This window comes from Ictalurus punctatus, chromosome 1 (genome assembly GCF_001660625.3).
Source record: "Ictalurus punctatus breed USDA103 chromosome 1, Coco_2.0, whole genome shotgun sequence".
Classification (NCBI taxonomy): domain Eukaryota; kingdom Metazoa; phylum Chordata; class Actinopteri; order Siluriformes; family Ictaluridae; genus Ictalurus; species Ictalurus punctatus.
Window position 1 is genome coordinate 19,486,568 of NC_030416.2, and position 20,000 is coordinate 19,506,567.

A 20,000-nucleotide genomic window follows, 5' to 3' on the forward strand; every position below is an offset into this window, starting at 1 on the left:
AATTACCCTCCTTGAATAGGACTGTATAGTGAGTTAATTATGAATAATTGTGTACTTGCAACTGTAGTCCTTTTTGTTAATGCAGTCTTGACCATCCATAAATTTTATGTTTTTGATAAGAAAATACATCGTAGGTTGCACAGGGATGCATCATCAGTGATGTTCTCACAGGTAATCAGGTGTTTCAGATCTTCCAACAGCAGAAACCCTCACTCATGTGACTCAGCTGGAGTTGAACAGATGCCAGTTTGTATCCCAGCAGCATTCAACGTCGGATTAGCCATCCTGATCTAAATCCATCCAGAGGCTCTGTTCTTCCCATACTACTGTCAACTCCATAATTGGCAGTTGTTTTGAGGTCTTTGATAGAATCAGTGTCAGGCTTATCATGACTTATTGGCAGTTTTTGTAAATGATATGGACCATCTGATCTATTTAGAACACCAGAGCCTTATGTTGCTCTTAAAACATACTTTGTTTTGAAAGCTAGCACATACTGCTTAAATGGTTTTATAGGTATAGTTGTGCTATTCTTACATCTTTTATCAGGTGTATGTTGTTGTTGGGTTTTTTTGTTTGTTATTTGGTTAAACTTTTGTATTAGTCATTTGTATGTGTTAAATTAATTTGCATGCACATGAAGGCTCCAGGATCTTAATTTGACATGCTTTATCTTTATCTTTATTCTCTTTTTTTAAGTCCTTACAGCATGCAGCTCATTTTGGGAGATCATGATGTGCGTGTGTTTGAGGGAACTGAGCAGCTTCTGAAGATAGAAAATATTATCTGGCACCCCAAGCAAGTACTTTTTTTTTTTTTTCTACAGCAACAGATTCTTGGACAGTTGTTATTACTATATTATATAACATATGTCTTCTATCACAATAAAATCATAAGAAGACTATGAATGTAGTACATGTCTAAAATTGTCCCCTATCCTGTCTTGTCACTAGCTATGACTACAAGACTCTGGACTATGATATTATGCTAATTAAGCTGTTCCACCCAGTGAAAGTGACTAATGCGGTGCAGCCAATATCTCTGCCATCTGGCTGTCCCTATGACGGAATGCCCTGTACTGTCTCTGGTTGGGGGTCTCTTTATGCTGATACCTGTAAGATCATCCACATTCATTCATTAATTCTAAACTGTACTAGAAGTAGTTGACAAATAGTATTAAAATAATATATACTATTATACAGTCATGTGACACACAATCAAATGACACATAAAAATGACATGTTGTAGTAATTTATATTAACATATAAAAAACAGATCAGTCACATGGGTCCCAAAATCCATAAAATTAGAATCAGGTGTCAGTGGGTGACACCTGGTTGCCAGTGATTAGAAGCTGCTTAGGGAGTGCAGGTGGAACCTGTCTTATTTATACCCCTCTCATATCCACTGTCTGGTGTTGCCTTTGTTATTGAGGTGTGTGGTGTCATCATGACAAGATCTAAAGAGTTCTGTAAGGCCTTCAGTAAAAAGGTTGTGGATGCCTATGAGTCTGGCAAGGGATTTAAAAAGATCTCCAAATTATTCAAATTTCAAATGACTGCCAATTTGTCCAGGACTGGCCGTCCCAAATACAGTCATCCAGTCATCAACCCAAGGGCAGACCATCTGATGCAAAAAGAAGTCTCCAAAGACCCCAAAATTTCATCACAGGGTGTGCTAGTAAGTCTTGCACCTGTTGGTGTCAAAGTGCATGCTTCTCCAATCAGAAACAGATTGTACAAATTTGACTTGCATGGGAGACATGCCAAGAAAAAGCCTTTGCTGTCTAAAAAGAACATTACAGCAAGACTACAGTTTGCCAATGAGCATATAGGCAAAGACCAGGCCTTTTTGAATAATGTGCTCTGGACAGACAAATCAAAGATAGAGTTGTTTGGCCACAGTGACAGCAGATATGTTTGGCGCTGACCAAACCCAGCTTTTCAGGAGAAGCTTCTCATACCAATTGTGGAAATGTTAGGGTGGAAATGTTAGGGTTTGGGGTCGTTTCGCTGTTTCAGGGAAGGACAGATTGCATTCATTGATTCAGCTATGAATTCTGCATCATATCAAAGAGTGTTTGAAGATATTGTGAGGCCATCTGTCTGAAAGTTGAAGTTGAACTGAAAGTGGACCTTTCAACAGGATAATGATCCTAAACACACTAACAAATCCACCAAGGAATGGTACAAAAAGAAGAAATGGAGGGTTATGGAAGGGCCTAGTCAAAGCCCGGATTTGAATCCCATTCAAATGATGTGTGGGGATTTGAAATGGGTGGAACATGCAAGAAAACCCTCAAACATCTTGCAACTGAAAGAATATTGCATGGAAGACAAAAATTCCAGCAATCTGATGTCAGAGACTGGTGGACAATTATGCAAAGCACATACAAGAAGTTATTTCTGCTAAAGGGGGCAATACTAGCTTCTGAGTCCAAGGGTGTATTTACTTTTTCCACAGAAAATATCTGTTGATATTTCTGTTGGATAAATGAAAAGCTCATTTTCCTTTTTTTTTTGTTCAAGTACATCAACTTTATTAATAGGCACTGTGTCAAAGAGGATCAAATGTTTGCTTGTCCAAATATGTAAAATAAATAAATAAATAAATGAATAAAAAAAATTTTAAATTCCATAGGATGTACTTATTTTTTCACATGACTATAAGCTGGTTTGAAAGCATATACCACTGATATTGATATATTCCATGTAATAGGGTTGCGCTGCATATTTTTATTACTTCAAATATATGTTTTTAATTAATTAGCAATTACCGTAACATTTATTCAGTGTGGGATGATGACTCTACAATATGTGCACATCTTCAGGAAGAGGTTTTTTCATATAGTCTGCACATATGATCAACCAGTCTGCATTTTTCCCCTTTATCTCTAAACAGTATTCATGCCATTTCGTCTTCAATGTGCTGATGTCCCAATTGTGGGTGAGCAGGAGTGTGAGAGGTCTTATCCTGGTATGCTGACTCGTAGAATGGTGTGTGCTGGCCATAAGGAAGGTGGCAAGGATGCCTGCTCTGTACGTACATACAGTCTTTCTTCAGTATAAAAATGTACCTGCATAAAGCTGATGGCAGACTTCACAAGACAAATAGTGTTTTTTAAACTTGAACACTTTAATTTATGGATCTATGTCATGTTAGAGTCAGAATACTGAAGTCACATTTGTTCACATCTACAAATGATTGAATGAGAATAAAATTGAATGTGATCTTGGATGTCTTTGTCAGAGAGATGCAGGCAGTCCGCTGGTATGCTATGGAGCGGTGCATGGGCTGGTCTCTTGGGGCCAAGGCTGTGGCCAACCAGGCTTCCCCGGTGTCTATGTCAAAGTGTGCGAGTTCCTCTATTGGATCAAAGACGTCATGGCCGCAAACCCTTAGAGTTTCTTTTTTATTCTAACTGCTTTTGGTCCCCATCACACTCTTTATTTCATTGTCTGCCTCTCACTCGTTTCCACCAATGTGTCATCCTGCATGATTGTGGGAATTCTCTGTGCTGTTTTTTCTGTTCCCACTCACTCATCAGAAAAAAATGATGAGATAGAATTGGGATACATGAATAAAAACACCCTGCTGTTACAGTGACTTGAGTTTTTAACTCCTAACTGACTTGTACAGTAAGTTATTGCTATGAAACCAGAAAAATGCATGGTCTAGTTAACAGTATTTCTAGATACTAGATTCTAGAAAGTAGAATACTTTGCCTCTCTCTTATTAACCCTTTTTAAAAAAAATTGATATAGCTGATATTTTTACAGGTACGTTATTTGAGGCAATGTAGATGGATGTTGACGACAGTTGCCTTGCACAAAAAGCCTTTATTTTCCATTTTGGATTCTCTCAATATAAATTTAGATTTACTCTCATACACAATAAGTCATGTAATGGAGGCTGAGACAGACGTAAGTGCAGGTATGGCAGTTTAATCAAACAACAAGTCCAAAGGATAAGGCAGAAGACAATAATCATGAACATGCAGAGGTCAAGTGATCAGGCAAACAGCACAACCGGGGAGGGCAAAGAGACAAAGTCGTAAACGTAAGCAGGGTCAAAACACCAGAATAAACAGACACGATATAAGGCTTGGTAACGACAGAGATAAGGCAACTGATCGTATACTTCACAAAGACTAAGTGTTTGAACAGTCTCTTATATTGGTTGTGTGATTGTGAGTGTAAATTGAATGCCGGAGTGCGAGATTAGAATGAAGGTGTGTTCTGGGAATTGCGGTCCATGAAGGTCATGTTTGTAGGCCGCAGTGCAGGATGGGAATTGTAGTCACTTTTTTGGTGTGATATGACACAATATTTTTTAGTTTCCTTTCTGTTTAGTTTACTTATTACATTGCATAATCTACACACTTCAATATTTCAAATTGCATATTGTCTAACACATGTCAGTATGTACATGCTTCTACTTCAGATGGAATGAGGCAGAATGTCTCTTTTTTGTTTCTTATATTTTTATGAAATATTTTGAGGTATATTTTCTTAAATCTGGTCTAATGAAAGTTAGAGTGTTTCCTCTATGTACACTGTAAAATCAGTTAAATTTACTGTAAAATAACTGACAACTGTGGTTGCGAGAAAAATATGTGGTAGTGCAGTTTATTGCGATGAAGTGAAATAGACCCTGTCTGTATATTTAACGATAAATAACCATTGGATATTAGCAGTAACGCATGATTTTTTTTAAAAATGGCACTACTGTAAATTGAAGGTCAGATTTTTGCTGTACAATTAACAGCCAACCTTTGTGTTGCTTTCAGAGTATTACCATTAAATATGCTGTATTACTGTGCATTAAACATAATTTTAATGTAGGTTGTATTTTACATGTATTTTATGGTTAAATGCTCTCAGCTGTGGTTGCCATACCCCACATATCAGCAATGTTCTATAGCTACAGCCATTTTTCCCTGAAACACTGACATTTGCAAAACCACCCACACATACAGAAAGAGAGAGAGAGAGAGGGAGAGAGAGAGAGAGAGAGAGAGAGAGAGAGAGAGAGAGAGAGCCCTGTTGAAACCTTGCACTAACGTTTAAAAATAATCAAATAACTTTTTTTTCAAATAAGATTATTAGAAATAAAATCCATTTTAATGTTGACCAGAAAAAAATGAAGGATCATTCAACAACATTCTATTGTAATGTAGCATAATGTAACAATTATGGTATTTATTCATGAAACGTACACTGATACAAGTACAGTCTGCTTATGTAACAGTCTGGGCATATAAATTGTTACGTTAAAAATGGGTTGGTTTGTGTTACATAAACTTTTTTTTTTTTTTTTTTTTTTTTTACAGTGTAGAGATCATATTTCAGTTTTTCGTTATACTCATGTCTATGTTGATATCCTCCAGGAATGTCAAAGATGAGAGCTGTCTCTGTCTCTGAGAGCTTTTTTGACTTTGTGCTAGCAAATCTGTTTCCAAATTGCTCCTGTCCTCCACCTCCTCCCTTCTTTTCTCTTTCTTCTTTTTTCCTGAATGCGCAGGCCCTGACCATGGGGCTAAACCTGAAAAAGAAAAAAGTGAAAGGATTATGTAGTCATACCTTTTTCATAAAAACAACTTAAAATGTTTCACACAACGAATCGGTTCTGGTAGGATTCGTGTATGCTATTGATGAGTTGACAAGTGTAATTCAAGGCCATTAGAAATACTTGGAAATAACAGGCATATTATGGTATATGATGTAGAATATACAGTATAATGGCTTACTTTTCTAGTCATTATTTTATCGATAAGCATCTAGCATTTCATCAAACAGAATTCACGCTCATTGACAATAGTCTGCCCTAAATAATCTGCGTCTGAATGTTCAGTTAGTATAAAGGCCTGGAGGAAAAGTTTGCATTATGTGCATACTACTTAATGTGCAGAATTATACAGTAAAGCATGAATTATGTGGTGTATAATGTGTTTATAGAGGAAACCAAAGACATTAACCAAAGACAGAAAATGTTTGATTGAAATATCAAGGCATACAGAAAAATTTCATTATGTTGTTTTACACAAGCCTGATTAAAGTTCCACTATAGCAATTTCAGACTTTTAATATGGACAAATCTATTATATTATTTGTACTTTCTTAATGTATTGGTGATGAAAAATACTGACAAGACATTTAGTGGGTATCAGAAATATTCCTTTTTTACCAAAGTAACAAAAATGGTCAAATATTTAGTCCCGCCGAGATTTTGCGATGACATAAATTAACAAAATCAAGCAAATTGCGCAATATTCACAGGAGTTTTCAATTTTTCAAAATCACTGCAGATTTTGGCCAAGTCACGTCATGTGACGTCATCACAACATGCCATGTGACGTCATCATAATGCACGTTCAGCCAAAGCCCCCTTCAATTCACATGCACTGAATGTACGTACAGCTAAATGGTCTCATTTATCAACAAACATCACTGCAAAAGACAGTGCAAAACAATTTCATGGGATTGCAATCTCGACAGTTCAAGTAGTTTTGCAGAAAAAAGTGAAAAACCCGCAGCAAAAGCAATCATTTGTGGCCGCAACAATCACAAAAGAAACTCCACAAAATCCAGTATGAACTGAATAGTGCATGATACGATATTAATTATGAAAATATTTTTGTTCAAAAGGGTAGCCTCCGTTCTGAACATGACTGTCTAACACCCTTTACCTTACCTTCTTTCATGTCCTTTGATAATTTCTGTCTACTCAGTCACTCAGAAACTATAGAGAGGTGTGAAAGATTGCATTCAATTGTAGAGACAGAGAGGTAGATACCTTTTCTACCTGACTGGGAGAGTGATGTATGGCTCTGCTCAGCATCACGCTGCAGCTGTCTTCAGAGAAAGAGAACAAAATAGTGAGAAAATATTGTAATACTTATAAATATTTACTTAGAAATATATTTATCCCTTAAATTATAGATAAGACAATAAGGTGAAAACTATAGAAAAATAAGGAAAGTAAGGAAATGAGATGGTAGTCTCAGATTTAAGCAAAATGTTTTTTTCTTTTTACCTGTTTGAGGTTTCCTCTGTCTGATATAGATGGTTTTCTGTATGTGGCACATTGCTACAGGTACTCTACAGAGAACAAATAGTATTTATATGAACGAAGTACCTACAAAAATTGTATGCAGGCTGTTTCACACACTGATATTCAGTTAGGTCACATTTACTGTTCCAGGTATAAGGCTTTTTAACATTCATTGGCATTGGTTTATGCCAGTGTTTCCCAACCTTTTTTAACTAAAGCCACCCCAAGACTCTCCTATAATGTGGCATGCCCCTCCCCCCATATTGCAGGAGACCAGGTATAATGATTATCTATTCTATATAAAATCTATCTATATATAACCTAATCTATAATCTGTGATAGATAGATAGATAGATAGATAGATAGATAGATAGATAGATAGATAGATAGATTTTTTTATTATTATTATTATTTTATTTTTTATTTTTTTGCTTTTGTACTTTTTTAATTACTTTTCATAACTTTTGTGATTTTTTAAAATAACTTTTATAAAACTATGTGAGAGACAGGCATGGAACATGATTTATCAAAAATGTTTCTTAACACTATAACTACTATGAACAAGGGAACTAGGCTGTAATAACGTGGACTATTATTTTTTTTTATTATTACTATTTTCATGTGCATTCGTCTTGCATTCTAAAACATTCAAATAAGAATGATGTAAATTGGGAGGAAGGGCGCGTCTCGTTACCCATGACCTTGTTAATCAATTAGTGGGACACCTGCGCTTGTTTCTTTTTACATTCACTTCCGTGTCAGTTGCCGTGTGATCACCGGGATGTACTGCTCTGGCTCTCAGCCACTCACTGAACAGAGCAGACGCAGAGAGAGGTGAAAGTGCAGTGGGAAAGCAAGACCTCGCACTTGCAGGACATTACTGCCGACATTTGGAAAGTTGCTAAGGTTTGTCTAAAAAGTCGCTAGATTTGTCGCTAGGCGCTTTTCTTTTTTGGGGGGGTGGGGGGGAAGTAACTAAAGGGGTCTGAGAAGTCGCAAGTTGGCAACACTGGTCTGCACTGACAGCTAGATAAAAGGGAGAGGGAACACGGGGTTTTTCATTTATGCACATCCTATTTGAAAAGCAATAAAATACACAGAGTATCCAAATTATGCCCTGTCTGTGTTTTGCGCCCCCCTGGTTGAGAACTACTGGCCTATGCTATATGCTTTAACAGACATCATTTTATAAATATGCTAGGCTACATAAAGAAGATCTGTAATTTTATTTAAGGCAACTGAAATACGTATTGATACATTGTAATTGTTGTTATAAAATAATTACTATTAATAATACTACTGTAACCATACTACTGTAGCCATATAACTATGACATTCAATTCTAAGTTAAATAAGTATGTGGCAACTGTTACAACAATAATATAGTTGACTGACAGCAAAAAAGACACTCACTGAGTTTCTGTGACCTTTAACCAGCCTGGAAGGACCGATGTGTGGTTTGGGAGATAGGCATGGGGAGGACATGTTCTGCTTTGGTGGAAGTGGAGGAGGTGCTAAACTGGAACTAGGAACCTGATACTCCTCTTGTGATGCCTGTTATGGCAGGTGGGAAGTGTAATTAAAAAACTTGGGATTATCAGAATTCAACTCAAATCTCTGAATTATTACATAAAACACAGTTGTTTTGGCTTTAGAACAACTGCAATTTGATCACTCAAACCACTTTAGGGGGAGGCACATTTAAGCCAGATGTTATACAAGTGTAAATATAAATGTTTAATCTAGACATATTTGACAATCAAAGTCCTCCAAATATACCACAATAAATCAACTAATCGCACAAATATACAAATATATGTAACAAATATAGCACCTTTATGGGAAGTAGATAGACCAAGTAACCTTTGCATAGAATAACTGGAAACTGAAAAATAAGTGTACAGGAAGTTGGTTGCCAAGTATTATAAGCTATTTTGCATATTTCCTGTGGTACATCTGCTAACTACAGACAGATTTGACTACAAGAGTAAATTCATGTGGTCAAACTCTTAATCAGGACATGATTCATATGTAACATGCATGAAAGAAGCATGTGTAAGCAGTGTCTCGGTACCTCAAGAACATAAACCAAGTTATGTTGAAAACATGTCTGAGCAATCTGATATAGGTTTTGCCACAAACATTTGTTAAATGTGTTTAATGATCGATTTTCAAAGACTTGTCTATAAACTATGCAGGTGATATACAGAATATTTAAATTTATGCAACTCTCACCCTTTTCATGGCAGCCAGTTTTTTCATGACTAGTTCCACATCTTCATGGTCGTCATCATCATCGTCGTCATCATCATCTTCCTCATCTTCTTCTCTTCTTCCGACTGTGGTGTCTCTTGCGGGCCGATATGGCTCGACAAGGATGGACTCTGTCCCTTTAATGTCACAGCGGCAGTAAGGGCAGGTGTGTGCATCTGACTTCTGTGGGTGGGGTGATAATGTAACACATATACAAGCAACATACATCAAGCAACTGGACAGAAGAGATGAGATTAAACACAAGCACTTCCTTTTCCTGTTATAAAGATGTCGGTCTATTGCACAATATCAGCAAGGGAAGTTAATTAGGACATTACGTAAACTTCATTTGAGGCATGGTAACTATTTTTCATGTAATTCGGAGATGTGCTACCATGCAGAATGACAAGTTCATGGGAAAATGCTGTTCTAAAAAAACACCATGAATGCATAATTTGCTTTCAGGCTTGAAAATGAAAATGACACTTTGTTGGGTGTGGCAAAGGATGTAAACACACACACACACACACACACACACACACACACACACACACACACACACACACACACACACACACACACACACAGCTACAAAAACTGTTTCATGTGCTAAATAAAATGTTTAAATGTTTATTATTAGATGTTTCTTCTAATCTAAATTATGTTCTGTGTTGTCTTTTTCAATATACACAGTCTCCATTGTGTAAAAAAAAATGCTGTTTTCATGAATAACTGGCTAGATCAGAATGAGATTGAATACCTGCCAGCCGAGGAGACAGGGCCTGCAAAGCAGATGTCCACAGGGCTGAATGCGTGTGTCCTTTTCTCTCTCTGTACAAATCTTACACAGCTGAAATGTGCTGCCCATTTCACAGTATAACTCATATTGCTCCTGCTCAGACAAAGAACAAGAGAGAGTCAGAGAGAGAGAGAGAGAGAGAGAGAGAGAGAGAGAGAGAGAGAATTACATTATTACTATCGAAATGGCAAGCAAGTATTTTAAAATGAAAAAAAAAAAAAACGAATCTCATGATCTCTTCACTCAATTCACATCCATGGATTCATTCTGACACTGATCAAAGACATGAAGTACAGTAATTGAACATATAAATCAATGGCATTTTCTATCCCACAGTGCCTCTCAGTTCTGCTAGGTAATGTGGCATCATCAGTCACAAGAGTTCAAACTGGTTTGATTTCTTTTTTTTTTTTTTACACTGTTTCAAATATTGTTAACAAGGAAATTGTTTCTGTAGCTCTTATAATTATGCTCATGTAACATACCATTCAACAACAATATTTCTTTATTCTTACAGCATTTTGAAACACATTAAACCAAGGGGATCCACCTTACTTCTACACGGATATGGGTCATTTATTTTCAACCACATAGGTGGAATTGAAAAACAAGTCGTTCGCGGGGGGTGCGGTTTGATATGCCTCATAAATCAAGCTTTAAACAGAACAGCAATCTTTTAACAAAAACCTCCTTCTTGTGGAGAAGGATGTGTAATTACGGGATTAATTTTAACACATAGGCAAATGAACTATTGCTGACCTCAACTTCTGAGAACTTACAAAGTAAAAAGAGGAATTAACAGTATTTATACTACCACAAAATCTACAGATTGTATAGGGGAAGTAACTTTCTTTTATCTTACTTGTAATGTAGCAAATTATATCGGCTGTTCAAATGAATACGTTTACATACCTGAACATGTCAGTTTAAGCCTGAACTCTGGGTTTTTTGTTTTTGGCTCCATGTGTTGACAACAACAGAACTAATAACATTCAATTCAATTGTCATTGTCACTCTCCACAATTTGAACTTGTAATTATTACCTCTGTGACTTTAATGCGACCCTTCTGAGATGGCAAACACAGAGCAGTGAGATCAGGGTTCACATCACGTCCATTTGGGTACAAGTAGCTGCAACCACACACATTCAAAATTATCATATTATTCTGATATTTGAATTTCTGCTTTATGAATTCTCTAATATGCACCCACACTCCCTGTCTGAAGCCTTGTATTAGAGCCTGGTACAGAGGTGTATTCTCTGGAATGGTTTGTATAACACTGCAATCGTGGGTCACATAACCAATCGCCCACTGGCCCATTCTGGTGCAGCTGAGACGAAAGATGTAGCTAAAAACACAGAAAATGTCAAGTCAGAGCCTAGTTAGTGAAAAATATTTACTGCTTCATATTACACAAAGAATGAGATATGGTAAGAAGGCCATTTGAAAAGTTGTGTGGTGTTTGTTAAATAAGACATTTTTATTTGTTATTATGGCTTAGATGTAGAGTAGATAATATTTTTGAGGCATTCATGCAGATATCCAGATAATTACAAAGGATTTTCTTTGTGCTAGTATCATCGAACCTGCCAGGACGATGTCTGTGGTGTTCCAGTCTGGCTTGTACTTGGTCATAAGTGAGAAAGGCCATGTAACCTGGGTGAGTCACTGCTAAATGATTCCAGTTCCTCAGCAGTGTTGACCATGGCTGAGACAAAACAAGACATTTAACATGCTTATGATCTTGCTAAGAAATGTTTCAGTGAAACTGAAAGGAAAGATATAAAAGTAGGTCCAACTAAACTGAATGTGATGTGAAAACATCCTACAGTATCAACACTATTATTTCCTTAAATGTATAGTATATATGATATTCTAATATTGCAGTTTGATGTGATTTTTGTGTAGTGGTCATGAAAATCCAATCAACATGACAAAAAATCGGGTTTAACCAAAACTGAGGGGTTTCTTTGCCAGTAATATACAATGACATGTCTACTTTAAGAAGATATAAATATATTTTACCAAATCAGTATGGAAATCTAGGCTACTTTTTAACCATGCTTTGGCTCTAGACTTGCTTTTTTTGACTGGTAAATGCAGACAGTCTGGCTACAGATGTCTAAAGCCTTGCTAACTAAGCGTGATAATCTGATCACGTTTGTATACTGTATACTTGTATACTTGTGTACTGTATATATCATAGTGAAACAAACATAAGCTTAATAATTAGTTTGTGATCACGATACACCTGCGCCACACAGCAAAAGCCTAAATTGATTGACTAAGCGAGCGATTATTTCCTCACCAATGTTAGCATGTACAGTTTACCGTCGAGTGAAGAGATGACAACAAGGAGGTGAAAAGCCACGAGTGATCTCAGTTGATGTAACAGAGACTGATGTGGTTGATAATCAAAGTGATAACACATTTCCAATTCTAAATTTATCTATCTTTAAAATTTGCCAGTAATGTTTTTCCATAAATAGATTAGGTAATAAATGTAAATGTAGGTAGGGCATCTTTCAGTGAAAATGGAATACAACATTTTTTGCAATTGGTGGTAGCCAATCTTTAAAATGTCATAATCTTACATTTTTTACATTTACAATTTGACCCTATGAAGGGTTTTCATAATGAAGTCTCTTCCCAGGTATTTTGTCTGTATTTCCCAGAGAAAATCCAACAGTGAAATTCCATTTTCAAATGGTTTCATCCAATGCAAGTACCTGAAACAGTCTGGTGAAGATGTCAAACTCAAAGATAGAAACATGATCATTACAAGTGAGGTCAACTGTTGATTTCAGAGCCATGGCCTCCATTCCCTCTTCAAAATTGTGAGCATTTTTCAAATGCTGCTTAAACAAACTCCACTTAACTATGCACCTGAATGTGAAACAGATCAAGGAGAAAATCTAATCTTTTGCATATGGAAAGCACACAAACATATGAACTGCATGAAAGACACAAAATTATTGAATAACCATACTTTTGAAAGCAGTCTATGAATATATGAAATCTGTACAGTATTTATGGCTACATTCACCCACTTGTGTCCAAATATCTTCCTCCAGAACTCTTTTGCCTCTGTCTTGGTCAGGTTATAGGTATCTCCCTGAAATTGGCCACCTGGAAATATAGCTCGTAGTTCCCACAGCATATGACTGAACAGCAAAGACAGCTTTATCAAGTTTCTCCTGAAAGAGCAGCACGTAACATAATGAATTAAGTTGGACCGACTAATTATTTGACTTTACTTTTTTATTCATTCAAAATAAAGCAAATGTGAAAGTTCTCTAATGAAAAGAATTGTTATCCACATACAGTGGCAAGAAAAAGTATGTGAACCTTTTGGAATTTCATGGTTTTCTGCACAAATTTGTCATAAAATGTGATCTGACCTTCATCTAAGTCAAGGGTATTAACAAATATAATGTGTCTAAAATAATAACACAAAAAAAAATTCTGATCTTTCATGTCTTTATTGAGAACAACCAAAAAATCCTCATAGTACTTGTGGAAAAAGTATGTGAATCCTTGAGTTAATGACCTGAAAAAAGTTAATTGGAGTCAGGTTTTAGCACACCTGGTGTCTCGTTAAGAAAATGAGTTTGGAGGTGTGGACTACAGCTACTTTGACTGATAAAAACCCCTCAAACTTTTGGAGTTTGCTCTGCACAAGAAGCATATGCTTATGTGAGCCATGCCTCGCCAAAAAGAGCTTTCAGAAGATCTACGATCAAGAATTGTTGATTTACATAAAGCTGGAAAGGGTTACAAAGTGATTTCAAAGACTTTAGAAACAGTTAGGCAAACATTTTACAAATGGAGACACTTTGGGACTGTTGCTACTCTACCAAGAAGTGGGTGCCCAGTCAAAATGACACCAAGAGCACAACGAAGACTCATCAATTAGGTAAAGAAACAACCCCGAATGACAGCCAAAGATTTGAAAGCATCATTGGAACTGGATAACATCTCTGTTCATGCGTCTACAATACGTAAAACATTGACCAAGCAGGGTATCTACGGCAGGACACCACGAAGGAAGCCACTGCTTACTAAAAAGAATATTGCTGCATGCCTGAAGTTTGCAAAAGTGTACACTGACACTCCACAGCGGTATTGGCAGAATGTTTGGAAAAACCACACAGCACTACATCTAGTGTAGAAAGGACATATCATATCATGATGAAAACATCATTCCAACCGTCAAGTATGGTTGAGGAAACATCATGATTTGGGCCTCCTTTGCTGCAACAGGGCCTGGCTAGCTTGTAATCATTGAGCTGAAGATGAATTCCCAGTATATCAGACAATTCTGCAGGATAATGTGAGAATGTCTGTACATCAGCTGGAACTGTGTAGAAGTTGGGTGATGCAACAGAACAACGACCCAAAACACCGGAGCAAGTCACAACAGAATGGTTTCAGAAAAACAAAATCCGCCGTTTGGAGTGGCCAGAGTCAGGGCCCAGACCTCAACCCAATAGAGATGCTATGGATTGACTTGAAGAGAGCCATACACATGAGACGTCCAAAGAATATGACAGAGCTAAAGCAGTTCTGCCAGGAAGAATGGGCTAAAATTCCTCCTGAACGATGTGCAGGTCTGATCCACAGCTACAGGAAGCGCCTGGTTGAGATTATTGCTGCCAGGGGGGGTCAAACATTTATTAATTCTAAGGGTTCATTTACTTTTTCCACTGCCATTTTGAATGTTGAATGAATGTGTTCAATAAAGAGATGAGGGATCAGAATTTATTTTGTGTTTTTATTTTAGGCACGTCATATTTGTCAATACCCTTAACTTCGATGAAGAGCAGATCACATTTTATGACAAATTTATGCAGAAAACCATGAAATTCCAAAAGGTCCACATACTTCTCTTGCTACTGTATTTATGAATATACATGCTCAGGCAAAGCATTAAAAAGTTATTGCACTGCATACACACCTTTAATTACAATTTAGATAAACACCTTAACAGACAGACACTTTGTAGCACATACTGTAAAAATGTCTGCATGCAAGCTACTACCAACAGGAAGTCACAGTTTCACATTTCCTGTCCTAAGTCTTTGTAGTGTACTGACGGAATTTTCCAGTGGCAACTGACCATACATAGACAATTATAATGGCAATATCAGCACCTGTTTGTACTGCTCGTACAAACTGATCTGCTATATGTTACAATCCCTCAACCCTATTCACTTTGCTGTAAACTCATGAACAGTGCAAGTCAGTTATTAACAGACTTTAGGTCTGTGTTTGTGCATTCATTAAAACTACAGAAGCAGCAAAAGAACATTAGATGTACATTTAAATTGACAACTGTAATTTTTGTCACCAAAATGAAATAATACTTTATCTAAAGCTTATTTAATTAAACCTTATTATCTTTTCCACTCATTTAATGGAAACCACTTACATGTGATGCACATGGTTCTTGCTCTATGCTGGTTGGATTAAATGGACCGTTCACAGTCATTCATGGGTCAGTAAAGCTTCAGGAAAGAGACTGTTTTTTTTTTGTTGTTTTTTTTTCAAGAGAAGTTTTGATGATCTTAAAAAACGTCAGACAGTAAACCAGCACTGCTGAGGCCTGAGGATTTTTTTTTTTCCACTCTGACAGGATGAGCACATGTTTACCTCTATCTCTGGGCTACTTTTTCAAAAGCTTAATTTTCCATTAGTCACTGTTATCAGTTTGCTCTTTTAATCTTTTCTTTCCACTCCATCTCTTTACACAAGTTGTGGTCCACACAAGAAATGTGGTTAATGCTTTGGTTATGTGATTATGTTAAGAAACATTGTAGTCATAGATTTAATGTTTAATACAACTAAATAAAATTCCATTGTCATTGTTACCTCAGTGTGTGCCTATAAAATATATATATATATATATATATATATATATATATATATATATATATATATATATATATATATATATATATATATATATATATATATAAAAGACATGCAACCTTCCAACTTTGAAGTATAAGATGAATTTCCATTCTGCAATGTATCGTGTATTACTATTAATTATAGTCCTTGCATTTCTCAAAAAGTAAGGGTTCTTTACTGAATTTAAGAAATACTTTCTATGAAACTCTAATTTTACTTTATTTACTTTATTAATTTACTAGTTTACTTGAACACCTTAGGTTCATTTAGTGTGTTTAAATGCTATATTTGTTTTCTCAACATTCATTATCTGACTAGACTGAAAGGCGACAACTTTCCTGTGTGTTGTCACAACACTTATTCTTAATCTTGATAATATAGATAGATAGCTAATAATAATTACTTACTTCATATAACGTTAGATATATGTCCCAACTCAGATCATGTCAAAAGTCATAGCTCAGGACTTTTACTGTCCATTAAATAACTCTTGTGTGATTCCTGTATAAGCCGGAGTCATAGTATATATAAATTCCAAATCACTTTGGTGTGTCAAAACCACTTCTGTGCCAATAAGTGAGATTTTTCAGGCTTTTGGGGTCTTTTTGTTGTTGGTGATACCAAGCACAAAGTTAGCATTAAAATAAGAATACTAATAAATAAATTTTCCAATTTACTGCTATCCAAAAAATAAGTCAATTGATTATTTACATATTTGCTCAGCAATTATATTTTTGCCAATTATTTTTTCTGAACAGTGTAAACATTTCAGGGAGATTTTATGGTGATGTGTAATATGTGGATATGACTATGAATTTTGTTGCTATTGAATGCGGCTACACGGTTAATGTAAAGAAAGATGTCCCTTTTACACGGACGCCATACTAAACTATCAGAACAAAGGTGTTGTACAGGTATATTTCTGGTTCCCAAAGTACAAATAAGGTAAAATGACCTTCAAAAGTACAACAGCTATCCTTAATTATTATCTTATGTGTTTCTCCTTCTCAGTTTACTAAGGGTACAAAAGGCTTATGCTGGAAGGTACCACCCCAGAGACACTGACGGATACAGTTCAAACTTGTCCATACAGATAATGCTTCACTTCTAAATGCCAAACTCAAGCAAACACCTTTCATACCTTTAGTATATATTTTTTTACCTAGATAGGTGCATGTAGTGTATGTTTAAAGCTTTAGCCTAAAAACATATTATGGTCCATTTATACACCTTAAATCATTTTTAAAGGTATAGAATAATTCACGTTTCCAGGTGAAAGATACAAAATTTAAGTTACAAAAGATGTACCCTTGATAATATCACCACAACAAGAAGTGTGGGCTTGTGGAAGTGTAGACGTGACCAGTGAGTCCATTTTTTTACCTGCCTTGCCAGCCCTGCTAAACAGTATTACATCTATGCAATTTTACTGTTTGAATATTGCTGGACAATTACATATTTTCTCCTCCTATGTGTACTGTGTGTCTGGAAACATTTGGTTATTTTAATACAGACAGAATAGGGACAAACTTCTTTTCGGTAGTTGACAAATGCATAGGCAATGGATGAATATATTTGATTATGATTCAAATCACAGTTATTGTTTCAGTTTAATTCTTTAGATTATACTTCTATCAGATTATTTCTAATATTTTATGTAATATTAATAACGTTCCTGTTTCATTATAATTATGCAATTTTATACATATGGTCTATTGTACAACATTAATCGCATATCTATTTAATTTATACATTTATTTATTTATTAGTGTTTTAGTTGATTTTTCCTCTTGAATGCTAAATGTGCATTACATATATAAACATTTGCTGTATTAAGTTTGTCATTTTTGCTATTTCCTGATTTATTTATTTATTTCCGAGCAAGCTTATAGTGTTCACAGCAAATTTGACATTTCTAAGCTTAATTCATGTATTTAACTGCAAAAGGGCGTTTTCCCTGTTAGCATAATAAAGGCCTCTAACTTGCAGTACTCATTCACACAGACCATTAGTATTCAGAACAGATCAGCATCTTGGCCCCCTCTTAGTGCTGAAGGCAAAAATATCCATGTTATTTTTCAAGTAGGCAATCGCTTAATTGAAACTAAAATTTAATTCCTAAAAATAAATAGAAACTAGACTGTTACAGCCACTTTGAAAATAATGCGATATGGATAAATGTGGGGAAATAATAATAATCGCTATATCTCACTTACAAAGGATATATAACACTTTCAAATGTGTAATATCTTGTAGTTTACCTATCTGTTACTAGAAATATGTTTTAGTGTTAATCTTTAAAATAAATGTGGTTATACATTATGTAAACATTTATGATTATTACTACTTTATGGTCTTCGTATTCTTCTTGTATGTACTTTTCTGAATCTGAATTTATATTCACAGGAAACAAAATTTTGTAAAAAAATAAATAAAAATAAATAAATAAATAAAATAATTGTTTTTATAAAAAATTATCTTTACAAATAAAGACCTCACCTGTAGTTCGACTTTTCCTCAAACATCTTCTCTTTGCCCTCCTTGAACAGCAGGATGGCCCTGTCTGTTTTATCCAGCAAGTGTTGGACATGGATCCTCAGGTACTCTCCCTCGTCCCCTCGTGGCACGGCTGAGACTGAGCCTCTATAAGGAGCCCATATATCCCTCATGAGGTTTACAGTCTCCCTCACTAGCTCAGGGAGGTAAGGTGGGCTATTCTTTAGACATAACCGTGGATCAGTGCACAGCCTATGCAGTTTCTGCAGTCTTTTTAGAACCTTGTCGAGGAGTTTATAGTCTGCACATGTTGGTGGCTGAGATTCAGAGCTAGCTGAATCAGTCTCGAGGCTTCGGACGAATCCCATCAAACTTCCAGCCATTGCCAAAAGGAATAGACGGGGTGTCTTGCTCTATGAGCTTGTTGGCCAATTTGATTTACAAATGAAGATGCACATGGAGCAAAAGCCAGCCCCCATCTGGTCAAGATTCAGAATGTGTCTAGAACTGCAATGATCTCTATGCTTCTAGATATCAGTTACTTCCGTTACACACTAGCTTTAAGACTGTTCCCTGTCATTCAGTGCCTACCATAAAAGTAATGAGATGAAGCCATCTACTACTCATCCAACCATCAAGTAGCCCCCCCACAAATCTCTTGCACTGCCTTTATCCACTTCCTTTTAAGTCACCTTTTATGTTTCTGTCTCAACCACTGGTGACCATACAAATGCAGTACATTACACAATTCACAATAAGTGAATAGTTGTCTTACCACGCTAATTCTTTTTTCAATTATACATTTCACAGTGTGTTTGGCAATGTTGCATAACTTAACTCCACACATGTCATAGCTTGACAAGTCTGTGCAAAAAACATTCTTGGTGTGGAGGAAAGCCGACAAGCAAAGTAATGCTAAAAGATCCTTGAAAGTTCTCAAAGTATTTTGATCCAAAGCAACTAATTGAAAAACTATGCATGTCTACATCAAGTCAAGTTTCCTTCTTCTTGTAACTACTATGAAGACAACATACAGTACATTCCTACATAGAATTACTGAGAGTGCCAATTGCCCCCTTTACTGTCACCCCATTATTTACTCACAGTTGTGCTCTTTATATTTGGCATCCATGTGGTGGTCTCATTCTCTGATTCTGTCTTAAATCTCAAAAAGTGTTGCAAAAAAGTTCCGTGTATGGCTGCACAGGACAGTAGCTCATTCAGATCTAGACCTCTCTCTCGCTCTCTCACTCCCTCTCACGCGCACACACACACACACACACACACACACACACACACACACACACACACAGACACACACACGCACGCACGCACACACTCTCTCTCTTTGATCAGTTTCCGGGTAGGAAACAGCCTGACAAACAGGTTGGTTTACTTAAAGCCTCAAGCGGGCAGACAGAGGGAGTGTAGTATCATAATAGGAATATGCATCAAAAGGCAAAAGGGGTGTGTGTGTGTGTGTG

General features: G+C 36.2%; 2 protein-coding genes across 4 annotated transcripts in view; one reads left to right on the forward strand and one right to left on the reverse strand.

The window, feature by feature from the left end:
- Positions 1-3,602, forward strand: part of tryp (trypsin) — a gene marked incomplete at its 5' end in the record, with an annotated part of 4,444 nt that extends 842 nt beyond the window's left edge. The window contains 4 exon segments of the mRNA NM_001200690.1: positions 700-798; positions 954-1,114; positions 2,902-3,038; positions 3,250-3,602. Coding sequence (NP_001187619.1) covers positions 700-798; positions 954-1,114; positions 2,902-3,038; positions 3,250-3,402 — 550 coding nt within the window. The 3' untranslated portion in view covers positions 3,403-3,602.
- Positions 3,603-3,924: 322 nt separating this feature from the next.
- Positions 3,925-19,801, reverse strand: cblc (Cbl proto-oncogene C, E3 ubiquitin protein ligase). Of its 3 annotated transcripts, XM_017474973.3 has the most exons (13): positions 19,621-19,797; positions 18,520-18,663; positions 13,158-13,304; positions 12,837-12,993; positions 11,694-11,815; positions 11,318-11,455; positions 11,149-11,236; positions 10,067-10,198; positions 9,289-9,489; positions 8,467-8,607; positions 7,036-7,100; positions 6,796-6,854; positions 3,925-5,544 (listed from the first exon to the last, which is right to left on the reverse strand). In XM_017474973.3, the coding sequence occupies exons 2-13, from the start codon at positions 18,543-18,545 to the stop codon at positions 5,348-5,350; spliced, it is 1,473 nt and encodes a 490-aa protein (XP_017330462.1). In that variant the 5' UTR covers positions 18,546-18,663; positions 19,621-19,797; the 3' UTR covers positions 3,925-5,347. The 3 variants fall into 3 exon arrangements, with proteins under 3 accessions (XP_017330462.1, XP_017330455.1, XP_017330445.1); XM_017474966.3 differs by having other exon boundaries at positions 6,796-6,850; positions 18,520-19,801; XM_017474956.3 differs by having other exon boundaries at positions 18,520-19,800.
- Between the last annotated feature and the right edge of the window lie 199 nt (positions 19,802-20,000).

Excerpts from the sequence above, each read along its gene's own strand:
- cblc (XM_017474956.3), bottom strand. The coding sequence starts at position 18,899 with ATGGCTGGAAGTTTGATGGGATTCGTCCGAAGCCTCGAGACTGATTCA. Across the intron at positions 13,305-18,519 it reads GAGGAAAAGTCGAACTACAG|GAGAAACTTGATAAAGCTGT; the intron begins GTGAGGTCTTTA and ends CTGCTCTTTCAG. Across the intron at positions 10,199-11,148 it reads GTCGCATTAAAGTCACAGAG|GAGCAATATGAGTTATACTG; the intron begins GTAATAATTACA and ends TTGTCTGAGCAG.